This window comes from Adiantum capillus-veneris, chromosome 2 (assembly GCF_014529385.1).
Source record: "Adiantum capillus-veneris isolate H3 chromosome 2, ASM1452938v2, whole genome shotgun sequence".
Classification (NCBI taxonomy): domain Eukaryota; kingdom Viridiplantae; phylum Streptophyta; class Polypodiopsida; order Polypodiales; family Pteridaceae; genus Adiantum; species Adiantum capillus-veneris.
Window position 1 is genome coordinate 176,705,047 of NC_140932.1, and position 22,626 is coordinate 176,727,672.

At 47.7% G+C, this 22,626-nt stretch overlaps 1 protein-coding gene across 1 annotated transcript in view; it reads left to right on the forward strand.

Moving 5' to 3' along the window:
* The window catches only part of LOC147464116 (anthranilate phosphoribosyltransferase), a 95,553-nt gene that overhangs the window by 11,598 nt on the left and 61,329 nt on the right, over positions 1 to 22,626 (forward strand). Inside the window, exons 2-7 of the mRNA XM_086492923.1 lie at positions 10,050 to 10,526; positions 18,292 to 18,449; positions 18,526 to 18,609; positions 18,822 to 18,874; positions 19,884 to 19,965; positions 20,062 to 20,169. Coding sequence (XP_086349049.1) covers positions 10,050 to 10,526; positions 18,292 to 18,449; positions 18,526 to 18,609; positions 18,822 to 18,874; positions 19,884 to 19,965; positions 20,062 to 20,169 — 962 coding nt within the window. The remainder of the gene's footprint in view (positions 1 to 10,049; positions 10,527 to 18,291; positions 18,450 to 18,525; positions 18,610 to 18,821; positions 18,875 to 19,883; positions 19,966 to 20,061; positions 20,170 to 22,626) is intronic.

A 22,626-nucleotide genomic window follows, 5' to 3' on the forward strand; every position in this document is an offset into this window, starting at 1 on the left:
GTGTAGGCTGCTCCTGTCGTGTGCAGATGCTCAGGGTGCGCTGAAAACGTAGCAGCAAACCAAAAACGCAGCAAGGTCCAAAAATGCAAGCTGGCCCAAAAACGCTGATTCTGCCAGAAAACATTAGGGAGAGTTGGTGTGAATTGGGTGCGATCTTGCTGCAAGGAGGGGGCGCCTGTAGTGGCAGATGCGGATCAAGGCCTACAAGCAAGATGCAAACACGCTAGGGTGTTGAAAAACGCTAGGCTGAAAATTGTAGTTTTTCGTGATGGATTGATGTAGAAAGCCTAGCGCTAGCCTTTAGGAGTGAGATGAATGATGATGTTCCCAAGTAATGGCGATTGATACCATGTGAGTGAGCAGCAGAGAGGGTGAGAGCCACGCGCGCCAAAAACACTAGAGAGAGAGAGAGAGAGAGAGAGAGAGAGAGAGAGAGAGAGAGAGAGAGAGAGAGAGAGAGAGAGATGAATTTATCGTCCTCGGAAGGTCACATATGATCCATGGGACCAAAAGCATATGTATAGAGGGGGCCTCCTCCCATCAAGGAGAGAGTGTAATGGTTGTTACATTGGGGTTGGATGACGCGAGGGTCGGGAAGGCTGGATAAGATCTAGTGGCTTATGGATGACAATCCTAGGATGCAATTTAAAAACACAAAATAAAAGAGGGGGACCTACGAGGCTAGGGGGTGGTATCTGGCAGCATGGTGGGGGGACTAGGGAGACAGAATGTTAGGTGCAGCGGAATGAATGTTGTTTTTTCTCAAGATTAGTGATCTTTATTGCTCAAGGTTCCTTTTAGTTCTTTAGGGAAAGAGAGCTTTCCGTCTTGTAGAGTGCTTTGGTCACGAACAAAGTGAGTGGATTGTGCGTGCAAGTGAATGAGACTGAGAGAAGGAGAGAGAAGAGATACGACACCGAGAGGTTGTAAAACCCTCCTCCGAAGGCCCCACTCTCGTCGGCGAGAGTGGTCTATTCTTTGATTGCACAAAGGTGTACAATGCGTATGCAATGGACTATACAACTTGGTCTATGCCGATGACGACGACGGTGACGACGACGACAACGACGACGATGGCTGAAATCTGAGATCTTCTAGTTGCTGAATTTTGGGACTGTTTCGGTGGCTGAAAATGACTGTTTTGACTGCGTTTTCTTGGCTGAAAAATGAGGTTTCTTAGGGCTGAAAACTGATGGTCTTTACGGGCTGAATCTGCTACACTTTAGGTGAATGATGCTGGTCTTAATTTGTTGCTGAAATCCAAAAACGCCAGGGGCTGAAATTGGTCCTTCTGTCACCGGGGTTCTGCAAATGCAAAAACGCTAGGCTGATCTGCTGTGTCATGATGACGCCGGGGCTGATCTGCTGTGCACAAATCGCCAAGGCTGATCTGATGCAAAAACGCTAGGTCTTCTGTGGAGAAAACGCCAGAGTAGTCGCGGGGGTTGGTCTTGCTGAGAAGTTGCCTGTTGAGCAAGGTGCTCCTGCTGCCTCTTCTGCCATTTAGTGCTAACTTGGGTTTGCTTATATAGAAACTTAGCAAAATTGCCCTACCTACTTTTGTTGGAAAGTCACTTAAAAATAATAAGTGAAAATACCAATAAATAGGAAAATAGGCTAAATGCACTGGAAAATTCCCCTAACTGATGCTAATGGATTCTGATGGGAATTTCGATGATCATGCTGTGTGCAACTGGAGGATATGCATCTATGCTAAGTGACTGGGCATGCACGGTCTACGAATAGACTCACAAAAGTGCCAGATCACTGCTAATCTAAACTGACTGAACCCTGTTGTGGTGTAGCTTGTCCACGGACACATAGGGTTGGGATGTGTCACGTGACACAGAAATTTGTGGATGATGGCTTTCCCTCCACGATATACCGCCCACTTGTCTTTGGCTCAAGTTGCTTGCACTTTCTTGAGCTCTTCACTTTCTTGGGAGTGAGTTCTTCGGCAATCCAAAATCCGGAGTCCTTGAGGAGACGTGATTGTTGGAGTAGTAGGAGTCGTCCCTCTTTGTTCCCAAACTTGAGGATGGCATGTCCGCTCGATGTGCGCTTGGTGTTGTTCTTGTTGATGATGACTCCTACCACGTCGTGGTCGACATGGATAGGCTTGAGGGTCTCATTGAGGAAGTTGATGCATTTGGGGAAGTTCTCTTGCACTTGTCCCATATTGTGGGTAGGCTTCAATGCGAACTTGGAGGGCATTTTCTTCGTGGAACCTGTGTGTCCAGGTTCCATGCATGCACTACCAATGTTCCATGCATGTGCTGCCATATGTGTCCACTTTCCATGCATGCATTGCTCGTGTGTCCGCTTTCCAAACATGAGCTGCCAGTGTGTCCTTTTGCTACTATTTTTGGGTTGCCTTTTCAGCCACTGGCTATTTTTGGATCGCCAAATCAGTCGCCTACTATTTTTGGGTTCCCGAGTCACAACCGCTTGCTATTTTTGAATAGAAAGCACCTCAAACTCCTTGCCACCTGCTTTTTTGAGTCACAACCACCTACTATCTTTGGGTCGCCGAGTCACCACCTGAATAGCAAGCACCTCAAATTCCTTTCCAACTGTCACGATTGTGACTTGTTTGTATGTATGATCCTCTCTCCTTGCTGATTCTAGTTGTAGATGCAAAGAATGACCAGCCAAGGGGACCCCTGCCCTCGACTAGTTGCAACTCTTCGTCCTAAAGACACACCTCCTCATCGAGAGCCACACCCTTTCAACGACTAGCCATGTCCCTTCACGCAGTGGTTGCAGCTCTTTGCCTAAAGACATGTCTATTTGTCCAAAGGACGTGTCTGTTCGTGATTAGTCGTGACTCTTCGTCCATGTGTCTTGATCTCCTTAGAAGGAGCCTATTGTACTTAATTTCATTCATTCAATCAAGAAATCAAACAACAGTTTCAACTTTCAATCTTAATCACACATATTAAGTGGTACGAAACACTAAGTAAGACTAGAATCCTTACAGGTGTCTTGTATAGTAATGTAGCAATTTGTGACACTAATATTGGAGACTCTCTAGAGGCGTTTTTGGCTTCCTCGTTGCGAGTCCGGGTGGCCTGTCTCTTCAGCTTTCTTTTATAATCATCTTTCACTCCTTCATCCCTAGCCTTTGATGTATCACCCATCTTTTGTAACTTTGTGTCACTGGTGGTTTTTGTGAGTGTGCGTGTGTGCAGAAGCGTGAGAGAGGAGAGGGAGAGAGATAATAGACACAAATGTGAGATATGGTGAAGAGGGGGCGATCAACCCCCCATGACGACCATGAGCAAGAAGACCTATACAACGTATCAAATGATAATGAAATGTGTACCCCCCTGGCCCCATATATATGATACCCCCCCTGGCCCCATATATATGAGTGCCCAAGGTGGGCGTCCAACTCAAGTGGACAGCCGACCCCAAACTCGGGCGGCTAGACGAGGTACAACCTTTGCTATGGGTGGCCAGCCCAGAGACACTAGCTGCACAAGGAGGTGCCCTAGACCCGTGTGAAGCAATCGAGTGGTGTAAATCTAACATCCCTTCTCAGCACTTGATGTTGAACAAACCGCTTGAAGCCGAAGCTGTGAGACAAATGATGAAGATGTTTGCTGCAATGTCCACTGAAGGATACTCCATGAGTGTAGTAGTACTCTGGGTGTCCCAACCGCCAAGAAATCTCCATGGTCATTGCCATCATGAGCAGTGTAGCAAACTGCTATACTCCGTTGATACAAGGTGAAGATACTGCGTGAAGGTCTCGAATTGAGTGTGAAAACAACTCCTTGTCGTGAAAGAAGTGCCTATAGACCTGCAAGTGTCCTGCCCAATAGGGTCGGTGGTGTCTGTAGTCAAACCGTTTGGAGAAAATGGGGAAGCCCAGGAATCGTCATGAGAATGACCGGAACCGTCAATGCATGAACCTGTAACCTAGTGTGGCCAGATGGCTAAGCTGTGTAAAACTCCCGGAAGGCCAGATGTAACAATTTGCACAGTAAACGTCCTCCAAATCAAGGAAAGCGAGACTAAACAGTCTGCGTTGTAGAAGCTACCTTAAACTGCAGCAGTCACCTAGAGACTGCACGACCACCACCGGATAGTGTTCTGTAAGTAGGTAGGGTAATCCAAGATGAGGGGAAAGCAAGACTCAACAGTTTGCGTTGTGAAGGGCCTCTGAGAAGAGGTGTGGTCAGACCAAGCTGTTTGCACCGTAATCATCTTGTATGAATAGTGAAGCCAGACTGAGCAGTCTGCACTGTGAAGATCCTCTGAGAAGAGGAAAGGTCAGACCAATATGTTTGCGCCGTCTTGCTTGTATCTCCTGCCTCCAATCCTCTGGTGTCAACCAAAACAGAATCCGCACCAACACCACCACTAGTCCAGATCTCGATGTGGCTCTCAATGTAAATGAGTTAGGAGTGGCCTACTGCTCAGGTCGGGGGATAAGTCTGCTGTAAGGTTACCGAGGGTGCGTGGAAGCAACTGTGAAGGTAGCAATCCAAATGATTAGGAGTGTAGAAGAGCAACTGCACTACCATCCAAACCAAGCTCCGGGTGACTTCGAATAGTCGTGTAATGATGCTTGATCTCCCGCATCTCGCGGGTTAACTCTCTGAGAGAGTCCAAAGCTTTGAAGTTCCACTCCAGTCTGTAGATCCAAGCAATGAACCTGTCCTAGTAGAGATCCAAGATCCTCTCCCTAAGTCCATGTAGATGCTTCTGTGTTAGCAAGTGATCTGACGTGTCGAGGTCAAATGGTAAGTGTCTGTCCACCCAAGATGGTGGTGTCTTCTGTGGGAATGTCGAATCCCATATGCCATGAGCATGGCCATATCTCGTGTGAACTCCTCTGATGAGTGCATAGGTGTGTCCATAGCAAACGACAAGTCACCACCCCTCAACCGTCGAATGATGGTTGGAATGAATGGATCTCCCAAGGATCATACACCCGTAGATGATCAAGCCGATGTCGAAACAATTTTTCCCCTTTGGTTTTTTGTTATTGGTGTATGGGTTTTTTCACTACTAGTTCCGGTTTTTCATGTAATGCCTACAGGCTTTGTAATTTTCCTATGCAATACCACAGGGTCTAAGCCCTCCTTTTCTTGCGCGTGCGCGCGCACACACGCACAAAAAAATTTGAAATGAAATGTTGTGTTAAACGTCTTCCAAAGGCCAAAATGACCTATGTGACCAAACGGATACAATCTTGATGGATCTAATACAATGTCTGGGTACAAAAGTAAAATGAAGTAAAGTGAAAAACTCAAATCTTTTTTGCTAGATGTGAACTAAGCAGCTAGCTGGAACTGTGTAGGATATGAGTTGGGGTGGGGGGGGGGGGGGTGGTGAAAGTAGTGATTGGGGGCTAATACAAGACAATGTGGGTGTGGGTGTGGGAATATAATGGGTGAGAGCTGATACAAAGGCTGATGCAAGATGAGCAGGATGTATAATTCTCAAAAGAGCTAAATCAAAGGCGATCCATCATTGGTCGTTGGCGGATCTCATCAATCTCCTCCATGGTCAATAGTTTGACCGGGTGTCGTGCATGTCGGGCAAAGTGATCCGAATCCTTTGATGCAGCCTTCCGTCGATGCTGTGTAGTCCTCGGTAGTCGTGGGCGTCTAGATCTCCCTAGCTCGGTCGCTCGATCGATCAACGTGCCTCTAGTGTGAGGAGAATGTGAGCTCTGCTGTGGTAGCTGCACCTCTGGCTGCCCAGTGTCCACTTTAAAGAAGTATGTGATCCGTCTCTGAGGCTGGCTAGCCTCTCCTCTCATTAGGCTCTCTCTGTGTCTGCGCAGATCGAGCAAAAACAGACCTAGACATCTCTGGTCCTCATACCCCATGACTCTAAAGAGTCGTCGAAAGCCCTCTCTGAACAGGCAGTGAAGCGGCCTCGTATCTCATAGTAAATTGGGCAGTGGTATGTGTAGTGCAACTCTGTCTTAGACTCCATGTGACATAGGGGACATGTCCTGGCCTTTGTTGGTACTCCGCTGTATCTACCCGTCTCGATCCGAAGCTGGTGTGAAGATGTGCGTATCTGGCCAATAGCACATCATATCCCATGAGATAAGTGGGTGTCCATGTATCTGGGCCTCGTCACAAAATTATCCTTAGTAAGCTGGAAAGGATGCTCTCTATAGAAAGCCATCTTCGTGCCCAACTCCTGAGCCGGCTGTATCCAAGTCCTCCTAGTATCGAGCTGAATCAGGGCTTGGCGGATGAGCCTGGTGATCTCGGACTTTGTAAGAGTCAGAGAGGGTGCATCCAATGAGTAATGGAAAGGGGGCAATCTGTCCATGCTGAACCCATGTACCTGAAGGCTGAAACCATCATCCTCCCAGACCAGCATGCTGTGTCTCACTGCAAAGCTAACTGTTGAGAGGACTCAAGTGCTAGGCGGGCATATCTGTCTCGGGGGAGGTCCCCCAAGCGGTGTAAAAAGGAGACTAATCTGGTAAGCGCCTCAACCACTAGTGGGGGGGCAGCTAGCTATGCTCGAATAATGTGATGTGGTACTGAAGCCTTGGCTCTAATAAGCGCGAGATCCTAGAAACTAGAGGCTTCTCCATGTCTCCCCATCCATTAGTGCGACCCGACCTCCTGTGATGGTCCAATGAAGGCCCCCATATTTGAACTCCATAGAGCAACGCGGAAGCCACCAAAGTGTCAAAAAGCCAGTGCTTCGTCCGAGGCTCCTGAAACTGAATCTGTGAACACATCCTCTCCAATCCACCCAATGCCTCATGTGCTCTATTCAGTCTAGTGTCTGTTGCTCTCCTCAATGAAAATGCTAGTCCACTAAAGACTAGGTGTAAGCATCTGTATACTCCACTGACTCATGGCCGTATGTGAATGTGGGTGCTGATCTCCTGGTCCATTGTGGGGTGGTGTTAAACAACATAACCTTGTTTTTACCAAGGTTGACAGATAGACCACTTTCGTGAGCAAACCTATGCAAAGCATCCAAGTGACGTTGCATCCCCTCCGAGAGTCAGAGATCAACACAATATCATCAGCATATAACAATAGTGGAAACCATGTGCCTGCCAACTGTGCACCTCTATCCCCCTCTCTCTCAATATAGTTAGAAACCTCATCCACATACATACCAAATAGAGTAGGAGAGAGCGAGCAGCCCTACTTCACCCCGATAGTGGAGTGAACTAATGTGATAACCCCTCTGGAGTGCGTACATGCCCCACTACTGACCTGTATAATGCCATAATCCCCCAAATCAGCTCTGTTGGTACTCCCATCTCTCGTAGTCTGCGCATCAATCTAGCTCCGGGCACCGAGTCAAATGCTTTGTGGATGTCCACAAAGCTACAATAGATCCATCTCACATGTGATCTACCCTCCTTAATTATGGCTCTGAGTGTCAGAATGTGGTCAAGAGTAGAAAAACCTCTCCTAAACCCTGCCTGCTCGGCTGCACGTATACCCTGCCTCTCTGCCCGTCTACTCAGTTTGCTGCTCAAGAATGGATGCGTACAATGGTGCCAATGTGTGTCCAATCATGATATCCTTTCTCCTTTTTCCATTGCTTGCCCTCGTTGAAGACCATTTGGATGAGGTTGGCCTTTTCTTTCCACCATCCGTCCATCTCAGTTTTCCACTCTTTCATCTCTTTTTCCACATGTGTCATTCTCTTGTTCGTGACCATGAATGTTGCTTTTGTTATCTCGAGGGAGACTTGCACATGGGTGAGTTGCTCTTGGTCTCCATTGAGAGAGAGAGAGAGAGAGAGAGAGAGAGAGAGAGAGAGAGAGAGAGAGAGAGAGACTCTAAAACAACCAAAAAATACAAGAAACCTTAAAAAAGGAAAAGAAACGATTATGAAACTAAAAAAACAGAGAGAACCCTAAAAAACAGCAAAAAACAGTGGCAAAACCCTAAAAAACAGCAAGAAACAGTGACGAAATCCTTAAAACAACAAATAACTGTGACAAAGCCCTAATAAACAGTAAAAAAACAGTTTCAAAACCCTAAAAACAGCAAAAAAACAGTGACAAAACCCTAGAAATAGCCAAAAAGCGATTTCAAAACCCTAAAAACAGAAAAAAAGTGGTGACAAAAGCCTAAAAACAGAGAGAGAGTTCAAACCCATGAGAGAGAGAGAGAGAGAGAGAGAGAGAGAGAGAGAGAGAGAGAGAGAGAGAGAGAGAAGAAGAAATGTTATATTTAACTTCAAAAGGCCAAAATGACCCACGAGACCAAACTTATACAATCCTTGTAGATCTAATCCAATGTTTGGGTACAAAAATAAAATGAAGCAAAGTGAAAGACTAAACTAAAAGGCTAAAATCGTCATACTAAAATCATCATCATCATCATCAATGCCCGAGGATGCTCGACATCGGATGTTGTCCGAGAAAGAGAAAGTATGTCTGCCTCTATAAATAATCTTACTGGGCATCGCCCAGATCGTGCTAGAATAGTTCTGACCTCTGATGGAGCCTCCGTCGATCTCGTGGTCTCCCTCGTAGACGTGGGTGTCTAGCTCTCCCGAGCTCAGTGGCTCTGTCCACTAATATACCTCTGGTATAAGTGGGCTTTGAAGTCTGCTGTGAAGCATGCTCATCTGGCTACCGAGTCCCCGCTCTAAAGAAGTTAGTGATCTCCCACTGCTTGGTCTCCTCAAGAGACTCTCCCTGTGTCTGCGAGAGGGAGAGAGAGGGTCCCAAGGGGAGCGACCTCCACGTGGTGGGGCCTCGACGCATTGGATTGATTTTCCACTATCACGAACGGCTCCCCACTTTAAGCAACCACCGTAATTTTAACTATGGTGGTCGCTTAAGGTTTACAGAACCGCAGGTGCTCTACTTGGCCGCCTTTACTAGATGTTTGTTCCCCTCTTATGTCACCTGCGCTACCTGTGACGGTTTCTTTCCTTTCGTTTTGTTTGCTATTCTTACGTAGGTATTTCTCTTTGTTTCTCATTGTCTTTGTTTGTTTAGCTTGCTGCTTGTATGCACCTTATTTCTTTTGTGTGTGATGCTTGTGCTTGTGGATCTGCATGTGCTTGGGGTGAGTGCGTTTTGCATGAGTGCTTGTGGTTCAGGTGTGTGTGCATGTATGTTTGCCTCTTTTGCCTATTTACTGTTTGCTCTTTTTTGTTTTTTCTCCTGTTTGATGGGTGATTTAGGTTTAAAGTTGGTTTGGTGGGTGTGGGCTTGTGGGTGTGTTGGGCGGTTCCTGCCGCGCCTTCAGATTTGCACCATATACTACTTCTGCTTGCAGGTTGAAGAATGTCATAGATCATTGCCAGGTATGGCAAGAGACTCTCTCTCTCTCCCAGATTTTTGGTGCAGAGTCTTCTTGCGGAGGTGATGCCTTTTCTGATGGGATGCACCGTTGTATACCATACGGCCTTAGAGATTTGGAGTTGGCTATCGGAGATTCTTTGGTGGAGTTCTCGCCCTTCTCGATGTCAGGGTGGCCTGTTTCTACTTCAACTCTCTGCTACTTTCTTCCCTCACTCCCCTCCTCCTAGCTTTTGTTGTATCTCCTATCTTTTGTAACTCTGCATCACTTGTAGTTTTCCCCCTATGGTTTTGTAATCATTGAATATCGCAGGGTTTTTTTCACTATCAGATCTGTTATGTGTGTATGCCTACGGGCTGATGTAATTCCTTCGAGCTTGTAATTTTGATTATGTAATACAAAAGGGTACCAAGCCCCACATTTTTGCAAAAAACAGAGAGAGAGAGAGAGAGAGAGAGAGAGAGAGAGAGAGAGAGAGAGAGAGAGAGAGAGAGAGAGAGAGAGAGAGAGAGAGAGAGAGAGAGAGAGAGAGAGAGAGAGAGAGAGAGAGAGAGAGAGAGATGAAATGAAATGAAATGTTATATTAACGTCTTCAAAAAGGCCAGAATGACCTATGAGACCAAACTGATACAAAAGTGGTGATTCTGTTACAAAGCTTGGGTACCTTAGTACTAGAGAGAGAGAGAGAGAGAGAGAGAGAGAGAGAGAGAGAGAGAGAGAGAGAGAGAGAGAGAGAGATGGTGATTGTGACCTCTTGTTGTTTTTTCTTATCTTATGTAGCAAATGGGGAAATACATGAAAGAGTTTCTAGAGCTCAACTAGGTGCATTTTTTGCGGGAATGACAATCAGAGCAAATTCTTTCCCCTCAAAAACACAGTGGAGCGATGGTGAAAGGAAAGCAATGAAGCATTTTTGGCCTTCTCTTATTCATGTTCTACCTGCTGATGTGTTGTTTATTGCGGACCCAGAAGGCACACTTCTGGAGGGATTTCCTTCGAGGGGTGCAACTTTTACTGGAAGAGGGCCTGCAGAAATGAGGCTCGTAGGTGCTTTGAGAGAAGTGCTGCATGGAGGCCATCTTGGCTTTGAGGAGGTTGTAGGATTGCTCAGGGATATTCTTCCCCTTGATCAGAGCTGTGAAGGCCCAGATAATGTTAGTGAATCATTGGTGGCTGCTTTTCTCATCGGGCAGCGAATGAATCTGGAAAATGATAGAGAGCTAAAGGCCTACTGTTTGGCATTTGATGATGAGCTTGGTAGGCTGGTCTCTCCCTTTGATTTATGCACTAATTGAAGTTAGTCTGTTTGATAGGTCTCTATTCTCTTGATTCTTTCTCGCAGTTTAGATGTTACTATGGTAAGCTATTTTTGTACTATGTTGATTGCTATCAATCCAGGTCCGCGCACCTTTATATCAGCTGCTCAAGGAACTAGTTATAATTTTGTTTCTGGTCCTTGTACCACAGAGCTTATGGTTTACTTTGTTAAGTTTCTGGTTTTGTTTAGCATGTTGTTGAAAGATGACTGGTCTTCTTTTGTTGTGTTATCACTCACACATGCATCTTTGATAGCAGTACCAAGGTTGTAATTTCTTCTTTGAGCAAGGGATAACTGGATCAGAAAGGAAGTTTTTTACACATTGTTTCTATTCACATGGCTTGATTGCATGGATGTGTCTGATATGAAGAAATTTTTAAGCCTAAATAGATAACAACAAGGAAGGCCGATTTGGAACCCATGAAGGGGCTGAATCTGATCATAATTGCTGACAGACCCTCACAAGCGTTGTCCTACTTAGTGCGGTGTTGTTCTTATCCACCTTAGAGAGAAAATTTATCTGGCTGCCAAATGCTCTTCTATAGCTTGTGCACTCCACACCTTGATGACTTGGGAGTAGGTGTTACTTCCCTTTTGTGGTAGCTTATACTTGTTTTGTGGGCCAAATATAAAACCCATTGAAAAAGCTGAAGGAATGTTACCTTGATCAAAGCCACCACCAAAGGTAGTCTGTTGACAGCATTCTGCCTATGTGAATTCCACAATATGACAAACCCACAATTGAGAAAGTTTGATTTTTAATCCTATCTCATAGATTGAATGATGCTTTGTACCAGCACTATCACTTTATTTGAGAGAGACCGAGGAGCACCCTTGAAGAAATCATGGTTGCTTTTTTGCTTTCAATATGGTGTCAGGGTTGATGGGGTGTACTCCTTTGTCCCAGAGTTACTCTGACTCATCTCTTCTTAATTACTTCAAATTCTACTACGATTTTTTTTTTCCAAGAAAAATATCCTTCTATTAGTTAATGAAACAGCCCATGGGGCTACAACCACCTCTACTAGAGAGGGCTACAACAGTCATAAGGGGGAGACTCTCCCAATGAAAAGACAACATATGTACAATGAGGCTAAATCAAGAGATGGGAGGAGGGAAAAGCCACACAGGTGGACAGTAGTGCCATCTCAGCACACCCTGGACCATGGTGAAGAAAGGTCCAGGGCGCTAGAGTTGAAGGAAAGCCTCTCTACGCTCCTACACGCGGTCGGAGCTGCCTTGGAGTCTCTCGAACTGTCCTCTGAGAGTATGGACCGGCTCTAGCCAAAGATCTCGAACAGTCTCTGCTGGTGGTACAGGGCGAACCTCAAAGATGTGAAAGCAGCAGGCCTGCCAAATGAACCAGAGTATCAGGTTGCAGATGAGTTCCCAACACTCCTCTCTCCTCACCGCACCACTCCTATGGAGTAAGCTCTATAGTAGGCTGGCGTGTAGGTCGACCCCCTGCATCACTATCATCCTGCTGGTGGAGGATAGCTCAAACTGAAGTGCCAGGCCTGTGAGAGTGGACCAAGCAGCTGCCCACTAAGTGTACTGCCGTGCCGTGGAAAGAGCTGGCATCAGCCAGAGGACACGAAGCCAAACATGTTGTGCCAAAGGACAATCCCAAAGACAATGGCACTGACTCTCCACATGACGATCACAAGCTGCGCATGCTGCCGAGAGACCACTATGTACAAGCCAGCTCCCAACTGCTGTAGCTCGGTGTGCAACCAGCCACACTGGAACAAAGTGACTCGCCACGGCTGTCTGGAGTCCCACAACCTTGCCCAAAAAACTGACAAGAACTCAGATGTGAGACCCTCCTCCTGCCAATGAGGTGCTGCAGCAGGACGAGCCTCTCTCCGTGCTGCCAGTATGTGACGTCCTAGTCGAACAATGTACAGAAAGAAAGGGACGCCTGGATGGTCGGCTGAGGACAACGGTCCCTCCAAAACCACTCTCCAGGATCCCACTGCACTCGTGCCAGTGGACAACACTCCCAAGCCCACAACCTCCAGTGGCCAGTCTCAAGAGCTATTGGGTCAGGATTTATGACACAAGTCCTCCCACAAATGCTCACAACTCGGATCCTCTGAAAACAAGACTCTGTCACCTTTGGGGCCTCTACTGAAACTCGGTGTAAACGACCCTCACATTGTAGCTGGAAAAACAGGGAGGGTATAGTCTCTGAGCAAGCCCGAACTACGATGAGAACCTCCAGTCCCATCCATCTGGGCGCTGCTGACTCGAGAGGTGTGAGCCACTCAGCTGGTACTGCCTCTCTGATGTCCTGACACATGCTCTGCACCCCTCTCATGCCCTGTAGCTGGATGCTGTGAAGCTCCTCTGATAAGCCTGAAAACTGTAGCCAGTCACCTAAAGTGCGTGTTGGACCCTCTTCCATGGGACCCCAAGAAACATGAGGCCTACTACCAACCAAGTGGCCGCTCTGAGTGCTAACCATGGGGTTCCAAACCAGGGGCTGTCTCAGGCGCTCCTCTGTGCAAGTAGGCTGATGCTACTCCAGACCTCTCTGCAGCCGCTCCCAGGAGCGGAGCAGACTCCATCAAAACGGTCCTCCAGTCTCTTGCTTAGGCCAACTCTGCGCATCTCTGTGAAAATACATCTGGTCGAAGGTCGCCAGGGGCCTCCAGCTTGAGGCACTCTAGCACTAAGCCGTTGAAGCAAAAACTCCTTCCAGGGCTTCTCCTCTGGAAGTAGCGTGCAGTTGCCACCGACTTTTACCGTGACTTGCTATCAGCAAAGCCTCAGTCACGATCCTTAGTCAGAGCGTTAGGATGCATGCAGAGGGCAGGTGTGGGCACAGATGCCTTGTCTTGTGACTGAGGAGATGCGCCAAAGGCTTGAGCTGCCTCTTCAGTTAGAGGAGCTCCACGCGGCCCTCAGAGCACTTCCACGTGGTAGTTGTCCAGGTGAGGATGGTTTGACTCCCAGCTTTTTCTTAGAGTACTGGGACTTGCTTGGCTAAGATCTCTGCAGCGCTTTTCAGTACATCCTACACACAGGAGAGATGCCTGACAGCATGAGTGAGGGCCTATTTTACCTCATTCCCAAGGAGGGTGGCTCCTTGGATGATCGACAATAATGGTCCATCACCATCCTCAACTCAGCCTACAAAATTCTTGCCAAGGCTCTGAGTTTGAGGATTCAGGCACTTCTAGAGAGCATCATACATGGGACACAGGCAGGTTTTGTCAAGGAGCGTAGTATCCTTGACAACATCTTTACTTTTTGGAAGGCATCTGCCTCACGCGCCTCCGTGGTGAGGATTTGGTGATACTTCTTCTCGATTTTGAGAAGGCCTACGATAGAGTTGACTGGGACTTTTTGGAGGGCACTCTACGCAGGATGGGCTTCTTAGATGCCTGGATCAGAGGTGTGTTAACTTTTACAGACAGGTACACAGTCAAGTACTTTTGTCAGGTGGTAGAGGAGATCGTTTCATGCTCACACATTCATTCAGATAGGGCTGCCCTCTTGCCCCCTTCCTCTTTTTGTTCTCTGCTAAGGCGATGAGCAGGTTTTTGGTTTCACAGCAAGTTGGTCTACGTGGCTTAGCGCTCCCTATTCGGGGAGATGAGCTACTGGATGCTAAGTTTGTAGACGACTCAGCCTTGTACTTGGAGGGCCAGGAGGCCAACCTTCACAGGTGTGAGCAGGCTCTAGAGACCTCTTGTTGTGCATCAGGCGCATTGATCAACTGGAGAAAGACAGTGGCTTTCTGGGTTGGTAGTGCTCCTACGTCTGATTGGCTGCCAGGTGAGGATTTCAGATGGATTCCCCGAGGGATTGCAGTTCAATACTTGGGCTGTCAGGTTGGCTTGGACTTGTCTCCTGCGCAGCAGATTGCTCCCCTCCTCCTGTCCATCAGGAGGAAGTTGTTACATTGGAGCTCCGCACAACTTTCTCTGGCAGGCAGAGTTGTAACGGCCAACCAGGTGTTGTTGGCTACTATGTGGTACATCACTTCTTGTTGGATCTTTTCGAATTCTTGCATCAGCCAGGTAGAGAGGCTGATCAGGAACTTCCTTTGGTCAAGGCGTGACAATCACATAGCTTGGGCCAAAGTGGCTTGGCAGGTCATCACTCTTCCTTGTTGTGTCCTTTGGCTTTGAAGCAACTCATCCATCAAGCCTCCTCAACTGGCTGACCCTAGCATGCGCATGTTGGGGCCCCACTGTCTCAAAGAAAGCCCCTGTCACTCTGTCACCCACCAGGATCCACCAAGATGCCTGTCGATGAAAAGCAAACTACTGGCGCTTCTCCTCTGTGTTGGCAAGCTCCTGGCGAGCCTGCTGTAACTGCTCCTCCAACCAAGGATTGTCTGGATGCTGCTCCTGCATCCTCTGCAAGGAAGCAACGCCTCATCGGAGATGTTGCTCCTCCTCTCTCGCTCCCGCGAGGCGGGCCGTAGACTCATGGAGAAATAGCAGACTAAGCTGAGCAAGTCCAGAGGCCACTCTGTCAGCAAGAGAGTCCTGCATGTCTAAGCCCTCTGTCCAAAGAGCCACCACTCGCTCTCTAAGCGCAGAGTCCAGCAAGACCCTCTCAGGGATGCGAAGCATTGTGCTCCCCCTCCTCTGTCTATCTGTCACTGTGAGGATCATTGGTGCATGGTCCGAAAAAGAAGTCCCAGCTAGAATGCAAAGTGACCCACCCAAGTCACAGAAGTGGTCACTAGTTTAGAAGCGATCTATCCGAGATAGATTCACTCCTCCCACTTTGCAGTCCGAACGAGAGAAGGCCAGTCCTCATAAAGCTAGAATGCTGCCACACATCTGAAACCCTCATCTGAAACCCTCATACATAACCTCTCCCAAGCTGCCAGCTCAACTCCATGCATAGTAGTTTGGCTACCTCCAATCCTGTCAGAGGGGTCCTCCAACATGTTGAAGTCACCCCCAATGTACCATTGCTCTGCATGCGGCAGAGACTTTACTCGCCACATTGGGTGCGCAAATGTTCAGGAAGCCCATGAGGCAACCCTGAACCTGCATAGTAATCCACTGAGCCCTGCGTGGCACAATAATCCCTCTGCCCACAATGGCCTGCTACAAAGAATCCGCAATAGTCTTACATACCCCACCCTGGATGCCTCCAGGTCCAAATGCAGTTGACCAAAACGTCTCATAGCGACCACGCAAAATCTAACCACACTGTCTAATGCAGCTCTCACAAAGATGATGCTCCTGTAGCTTAAGAATGTCAATCTCACCACCCACAAGGCATCTCTGAAGCTCCTGACACAGCCGACCCCTCTGGCGTTGAAACTGGGGCCCTCCTAATCCCTGCACATTCCATGAGATGATCCTCATGGAGTCAGTGAGAGAAAACAGATGTTACCACAGCAACCAACCTTGCTATCTTTGAGACCGGTTTGGATGGGGAGTAGTCCGCATCCGAACGACCTCTAGACAAGCGCGAAAGATGACTGTCTCGCCTAGGCCCAAGCTGAGCGTGCAACCAGAAGGGCTACATCCTCTGTCCAAGAATCCTCATGTACAAATACATAACAAGGAGGGCTCTGAGTGTCAGCAAACAAATGCACCACAATGTGCCTGCAACCCGCTACATCAGAGGCGTCACGCTGAACTTGGCAAGAGGCCAAAGTGTCTGCACCAGATCTATCACCCCTAAGTCCCGTGTGTAATGCGAGAAGTTAGAACTCAGTAGCCTGAGTCTGGAGCCAGTCAAGGGTCCACTTTGTGAGATCCCTACTGCACAGTGGAAAGGAGAAACCCACCATTGTGTCCAAAGCCTCAATGTCTCTAGCTGCAAGAAAGAGGACATGGATTCGAAAGCAAGCCTCCTCCAGGTCAGGAGAAGAGTCATCCAGAAACCGTGTGAGACTGTAGTCGAAGAAGTCCCAGCGTCTGCGAATGTCAAAGCTAGTCAAACCTCTAGGGACTGCTGCAAAAGGAGAAGTCTGCACCAATAAAGGCGGCCTCAAGTGAGGCTGTCCCTCTCGAGCCACCCGGCTCGTAGCGAAAGCACTACCAAGAGATCGCCTCGCGGCAGACGCGTGTCCAGTCCCCTGCGTCTGAGGAGGAGTGGTGCAGGGGTTGGGAGATGAGGCTGCGGGCCCCACTGGGGAGAGAGGAGGGACGGGAGGCGAAGGTGGAGGTGGGGGAGGGGGAGGGGGTAGGGGAGGTGGAGCGGCAGCGTCTAAGGGAGGAGGGGATGGAGGTGGAGGAACTGAAGTGACGGGGCCTCCTTAGGTGGGTCCTGCTGAAGGGGGTCAAAACGGTTCCGAGTTGGAACCCAGTGTTGCTGAGCTACAGAAGGTCGGCCACCAGGGGGAGCAGTGGGGCGAGCTCGCCCATGTCGGCGACGGCCAGGCACCTGGTGCCAACCATCAGCTGTCTGATCGCTAGTCTCAGTCGAGGTACCAGCATGTGCGTCCTGTGTATCTGGCTGCTGGGCTTGCTCAGCCTTGGGAGGTGCGCATGCGCTGTGGGTCGAGGTCTCTTGCGATGACGGGCCTTTGCCAAATGGCCCATCTGTCTGCAAATGAAACACTGATTCGGGAGGCCCGAGTACTCCACGCTCTGATGGAACCAACCCCCACTCACCCGAGGTAGTAGGATGACCTTCGGGAGAGTGTGGGTGTCATGAACCAGATTACGTACTGAGGGGATGCCGGTCGCGTTGGCAGCTACAGAGGCTGCCGTGCTAGGTATCTCCACAACAGTCCCAATCTCTGAGCCTATCCTGAACAAGAGTGGCAGGTACTCCCTCCTCAAACAGGGAAAGCAGACGGATATGGGAAGGTCTACCTCCTCTACCAGAACATCTGTAGCTAGATCAAAACCATGCCTCCACTGTCGAAAGTGGGCTCGAACTGCTTGGATGGCCAAGGGGCTCATCGCAATGACCTTGGACGCCATCTCGGAAGTCTCGAACTTAGTAGCCGCGTCCGAGGAACTGAACATCCAAGATCTTGCGGCTTGGAGAAGATCACGCAGCTCTCCTCTGCTGGGTCTAGTGCCGAGAATTTTGCAGATGACGGAAGTCGCCTGTAGGCGTTTCACCTCTGCTGCAAGGCTTGCTTGCTCTGTCGGCGAAAGAGCAAGTTGGATGGTGGGCTCTGCAGGGTCGGGCGAGGGGGCTTCTTGGGAGTCCCTCTGAGGTGGAGCATTAGCCTCCATCAGTGTCTCTGCTGCTATGGAGAAGGGGTGAAGAGGCGGCGACGAACGCTGGCCCTCTGCTGGACCGAGCACGTCGAGGGTGCTGACGATATCAGCCGAGCAGGACCAGGGAAGGGCGGGGGGGGTGGGGGGGGGTCTGCGAAGGGGAGAGAGAGGGTAAAGGCAGCGGAAATGGGCGAGGAGGCGGACGGGGGGCAGCGGGCAGGGAGGCGGCAGCGGGGGGGGGGGGGGGGAGGGCGGGAGGAGGGCAGCGCGAAGAGCGGGGGGGGGGGGGGGGGGGGGGGGGGGGGGGTGGCAGGGCAGCCCGAGGCCAAGGGGATGCGCAGCGCGATGGGGGCAGGGGGTGGACAACGAGCAGCTCCGATGGATATTCTACTACGATTTTGAAGGTTGTGTTTCAGAAAGAAATCATCCTGGCTTTGGAACCAGGTGAAGGGCCAAGTATAAGCTAAGAATGAAACTCTGGCTACTCTGTAGAAAAATATAATGACACCATTGTTAAGACTTCTGTTATTTTACTTTTTGCTGTCAGGACAGCTTCCTGTGGCTGATGTGGCATCATTGACACACTATGGAGAACCATATGATGGAAATACACGCTTTTTCAGAAGTACTTTATTTGCTGCTGCTGTGAGAGCAAGTTATGGTGAATCCTGTTTGCTACATGGAGCTGAATCAATGCCTCCAAAGGTTGAAGCTTTTGATGGTATAGACGGCCACTTATGGGCTCACCTTCAGGGTTGCTTCTAAAATTGGTAATTTGCAGATGGGTCTCACGGAAGAGCAGATGCTGAAACACATGGGAGCTTTTACTGGGTTGCCTTCAGTAGCAGCAGCAAAATTACTCGAGGTTGGCGGATAGGTTCATTTTTTGGTATATTTATTTTCAAATATGCTAGGGTTGCAGTCTACCTTCAGGTATCTTATCATGATGTCCTGTAAGCTTGGTGTCCCTGCCAAGCTAGAGATATTCATCCACATTGATTTGTTATGCCTGTGAATAAAAGTTGCCGATTTGTAAAAGGGCATCATGTTTCTATTGATAATTTTCTTTTGTTGCAGGATGAAAAGGTGGGCTTTGCTTATGTCAGTCAAAGAGAGGCTCGTCCAGCTTTGTAATATTTTCAAGCTCTTTTTGTACTTATGTTCACTTCTGTATTTGTTGTTGGTTAAGCGATACTTGGGTTAACAATTCTGTTAAAGTTTGAGGTTGTTCTGTGCGTGAAAAGAAAATTCATGTACCCTGCAACTGTATTACAATTTGTGACTCTTGACTTCACCCTTCTGGGCCTGAATTTTCCCAGACACCTTCCATTCTTTCAGTTGTGTCCTTCGGTCGAGGAATGAAATCCCTTTGTAAGTGTTTATAAACACATGCACTTTTATGGTTGTTTTTGTTATTTATGCACCTTGCTACCATTATGCCAAAAGTGACTTCATGCACTCTGCTACCATAATGCATTTCTTGACCCTCCCGTGCGTGAATTTCTTCCAGACAGCCCCCATTCTTTCTGTTGTGCCCTTTGGTTGAGGACTGAAATGCCATTTTTAAGTATGTTATAGCACATGCTCTTTTCTGTTATTTTTGGTTTTCATGGGTCACTTACTTTTAAGTAGTCCTACATCGTCTATACATTGGAAGTGTGATCAATCTAAATTTTTGACTTGTGTAGATGGTCTTCTACGGTAAGAGACTCTAGTAATGTGATATTATCCCTTGTTGCATCTTTTAGTATCTTCTTCTTTGCCCATTTGGCTCATGGACTTTGGGAAGTATATTAATAGTCTGGGTATTCCTGCGGAGATCTAGGATGTGAAGACACCTAAACTTACCTTATTAACCATCGATTTGGTCATTGCTTGCAACCTGAGGTGTGTGCAGCATGTAAAAAGTCCTTGGGAAATTGAATGGATGCAAACCCATAGATACTGAAGGGGACCATAGGGGGAAGAGGGAATAGAAAAAAGGGAAGTTGGGGGCCACTTAGGGACCAGTTGCTACTACGTGCAAGTCAAATTATAAAATGCTAAAGCTTCTTTTGAGAAGGTGGAAGCTTTCATTCATTCTTGACCCAAACAGGTACTCACCATGTCTTGCCATATCTTTTGTTACCGTTTTTGCAGACACTCTCTTGTGTATATACGAGAGCACATAAAGAAACGGCCACCTCTTGCCACCACGGAGAAAGTTCAACAGTTTGTCCGGGTAATGGTTCTCATGGCATCTTTTTAAAAGAATTTCAAAGGACCATGTTTCTTGTTTTGTCTGTGTATGATCAAAGGTTTGGTCTACATTAAACAGGCAACTGGAAGAGAAGCCATGATGGCAGGGTTTTACCATGAGGGCTATAGGGATCCTTTGTTGATGCTAATGCGCAGAAGAGGTGCTAGTTCTGGACTAGTTGTCAAGGTAACACTTTCAAAAGATGCTATGCAGTACCAGATATTTGTAGTCTCTGCCATTGTGTGTGGATTTATATAGCTCAAACTGCGTAAATCTCAGCACTCTCTAACATGATAATTGGTTATGCATATAGCCTTAATTGGCGAACTTCAGATTCACATGAGACAGCAGGCATCACCATTTTCTTGAAAGCCTCCTTTTTTTTTGCAGTCTAATTATCTTTCAAAGGTAGAGTGAAAATCTGTTGCTAGAAAAGACGGCACTGGTCATCGCCTGGATGTATAAAAATTCAAGCTGTAGCGAACTGAACACCACTGTTTCTCAACGTTACCTCAATCCATCATTAGACTTCGGTAGGTTCTTAATATTTTAGTAGTACATACATGAAGTGGTCCTCTTTAGTGTGTTCAGCGGAGTGGATAGAAGGACATCATTCTCTTTTTCAGCTTGGTATCGCCATTAAAATTGATACGATTAAAACTTGACGGATTCAGAGGCTGCGTGCATCGTGACTTTATGCACACGTTAGAGTTGGAGAGTCACTCCCTTTTAACACAACCCAATGGCCTACCATTGCGTTGCCTACCATTGCGTTATTCCACCCATTGTCTCCTCTATGTGGAAATGCTGAAAAGAGCTGAGGTATGTCATTGCTGGTGAAGTAATAAGGAGTGTGGGAGGGCTGCTGCCCTGTCACCGTTTTGCCATGTCTCTTTATGGTTCTCCATGTTTGGGTCATGTAGTATTCTTGGGGAGGTGTGCAGCCAATGTCCACCCCTATGGGGGGGTGGGAACGCCTTAAATCTGGCCAGATTGTGAATAGCTTTGTATCATTTGGTGTTTGAGAGGTCCCCTCCCTTGTGGTCTATTTATGAAATACACAATTTATATCTTTCTTTAATACAACAAATTTAAAATACCAGTGAAGGTGAGGGGCTTTAAGCGCGCCCGCTATGGTTCAACCCTTGCAACACGTGGGTGTAGGCGTGTGGGCGCAATCCCGTAAAACTAGCTGATGCGAAGCATCACATGGGCCCCAACAAAAAAAAAAAAAAGTGCGGAGCAAAGATTTGGGGAGGGAATTCTCATGCCCGACATAGCATCAAAGCCAGCAAGCACACAAAGCCCAATATCAAGGCTGCCATAGCTAGCCTAAGCTTAGCTAGGCTTGAAGCGTTAAAGGCTTGCCATATTCGGCACTACATTTTGCCTACTACTACTACTGCTTTTTTGGTGCTGCTCAACCACCCCGTGCAGCGCACTGTCTCGCCATCTAGCTCACGCCGCGTCTCTACTATAGCCTTGCTGTCAACACCACCGGGTCTTCTTGTTCAAAAGGCCTTAAAAAAATTTCTAAAGCTTTAAATGTTGTTCCCACAAGAGTTTTCCAGTACTCCTAGTGTTCACACTCAATAGAGTCTTGGCTATTAAAGTCATTGTCTTGCATAGAGATGGTTACATTGTGGTGACAATTGTTGACATGATCAACTATACACATTTTCTTTCCATCAATGAATAGAGGTAATTATTATGCACGATGAGAGAAAAATGAAATGTATGTATCATTCACCATTTATGGGTTTGATATTTATTTGTGCTCTATGTGAGAGGATTAGACACTGTACCAATTTTGATTGGAGCTAAGACCTTCCTCGAGAGTAACTTTTCCGCTGATACCATGCACATTACCATTTGCACCTACATAATATCTTCTTGGAGAAGAATTTTAAAGGGGCTATCGTCAAGAAAGCATGGACAAGCTGCAGCGGTGGCGGCGGCAACAACAGTAGCAGATGAAGAAGAAGGCTAGGAACAAGGGGAGGTGCTACTACGAGTAGACACTGCTAGCTGCAGAGGATATGGATGGTCTTCTGCTTGAGGGGAGGATGCTTCAGTCTGTATGACACCATAACATGAGACAACTCATTGTAGCCTATGTGCCAATAGTTTGTGCGACTTTCATTAGCTTGTGTGGCAGCGGATCTCTATGCAGTTGGTCGATAGTCCAAATCCTAAGTGGAGGTTTGTTGGGCATATGGTAATTGGCCTATGCACCAACTCAAGGTGTGCACTACCCCTAGTCCAATCAGTGCCTGTGTGGCAGAACCCATGTGTAGACTCGTGTGTGAGCATAATCTAGTAGTGTATTTGAGTTTACATTGAGTATTGCTCTCTCTACTCTATTACACACACACACACACACACACACACACACACACACTTTTTTTTATAGTAAATCTATTAATTTACTTGTGTGGAGAGAGAGAGAGAGAGAGAGAGAGAGAGAGAGAGAGAGAGAGAGAGTCGGAGTTCCACTCCTAGAGCACTGGTCCCAAAACCTTGACGCCCCTTTCGGTATTTCTTTTAAATTACTTCGCAAAGGTACATGAAACCGGCGTGTAGCCTCATTGAAGGGCTGTAAACTTTGGCTTTTATCCGATCTATACGTTGTCTAACTTTCCG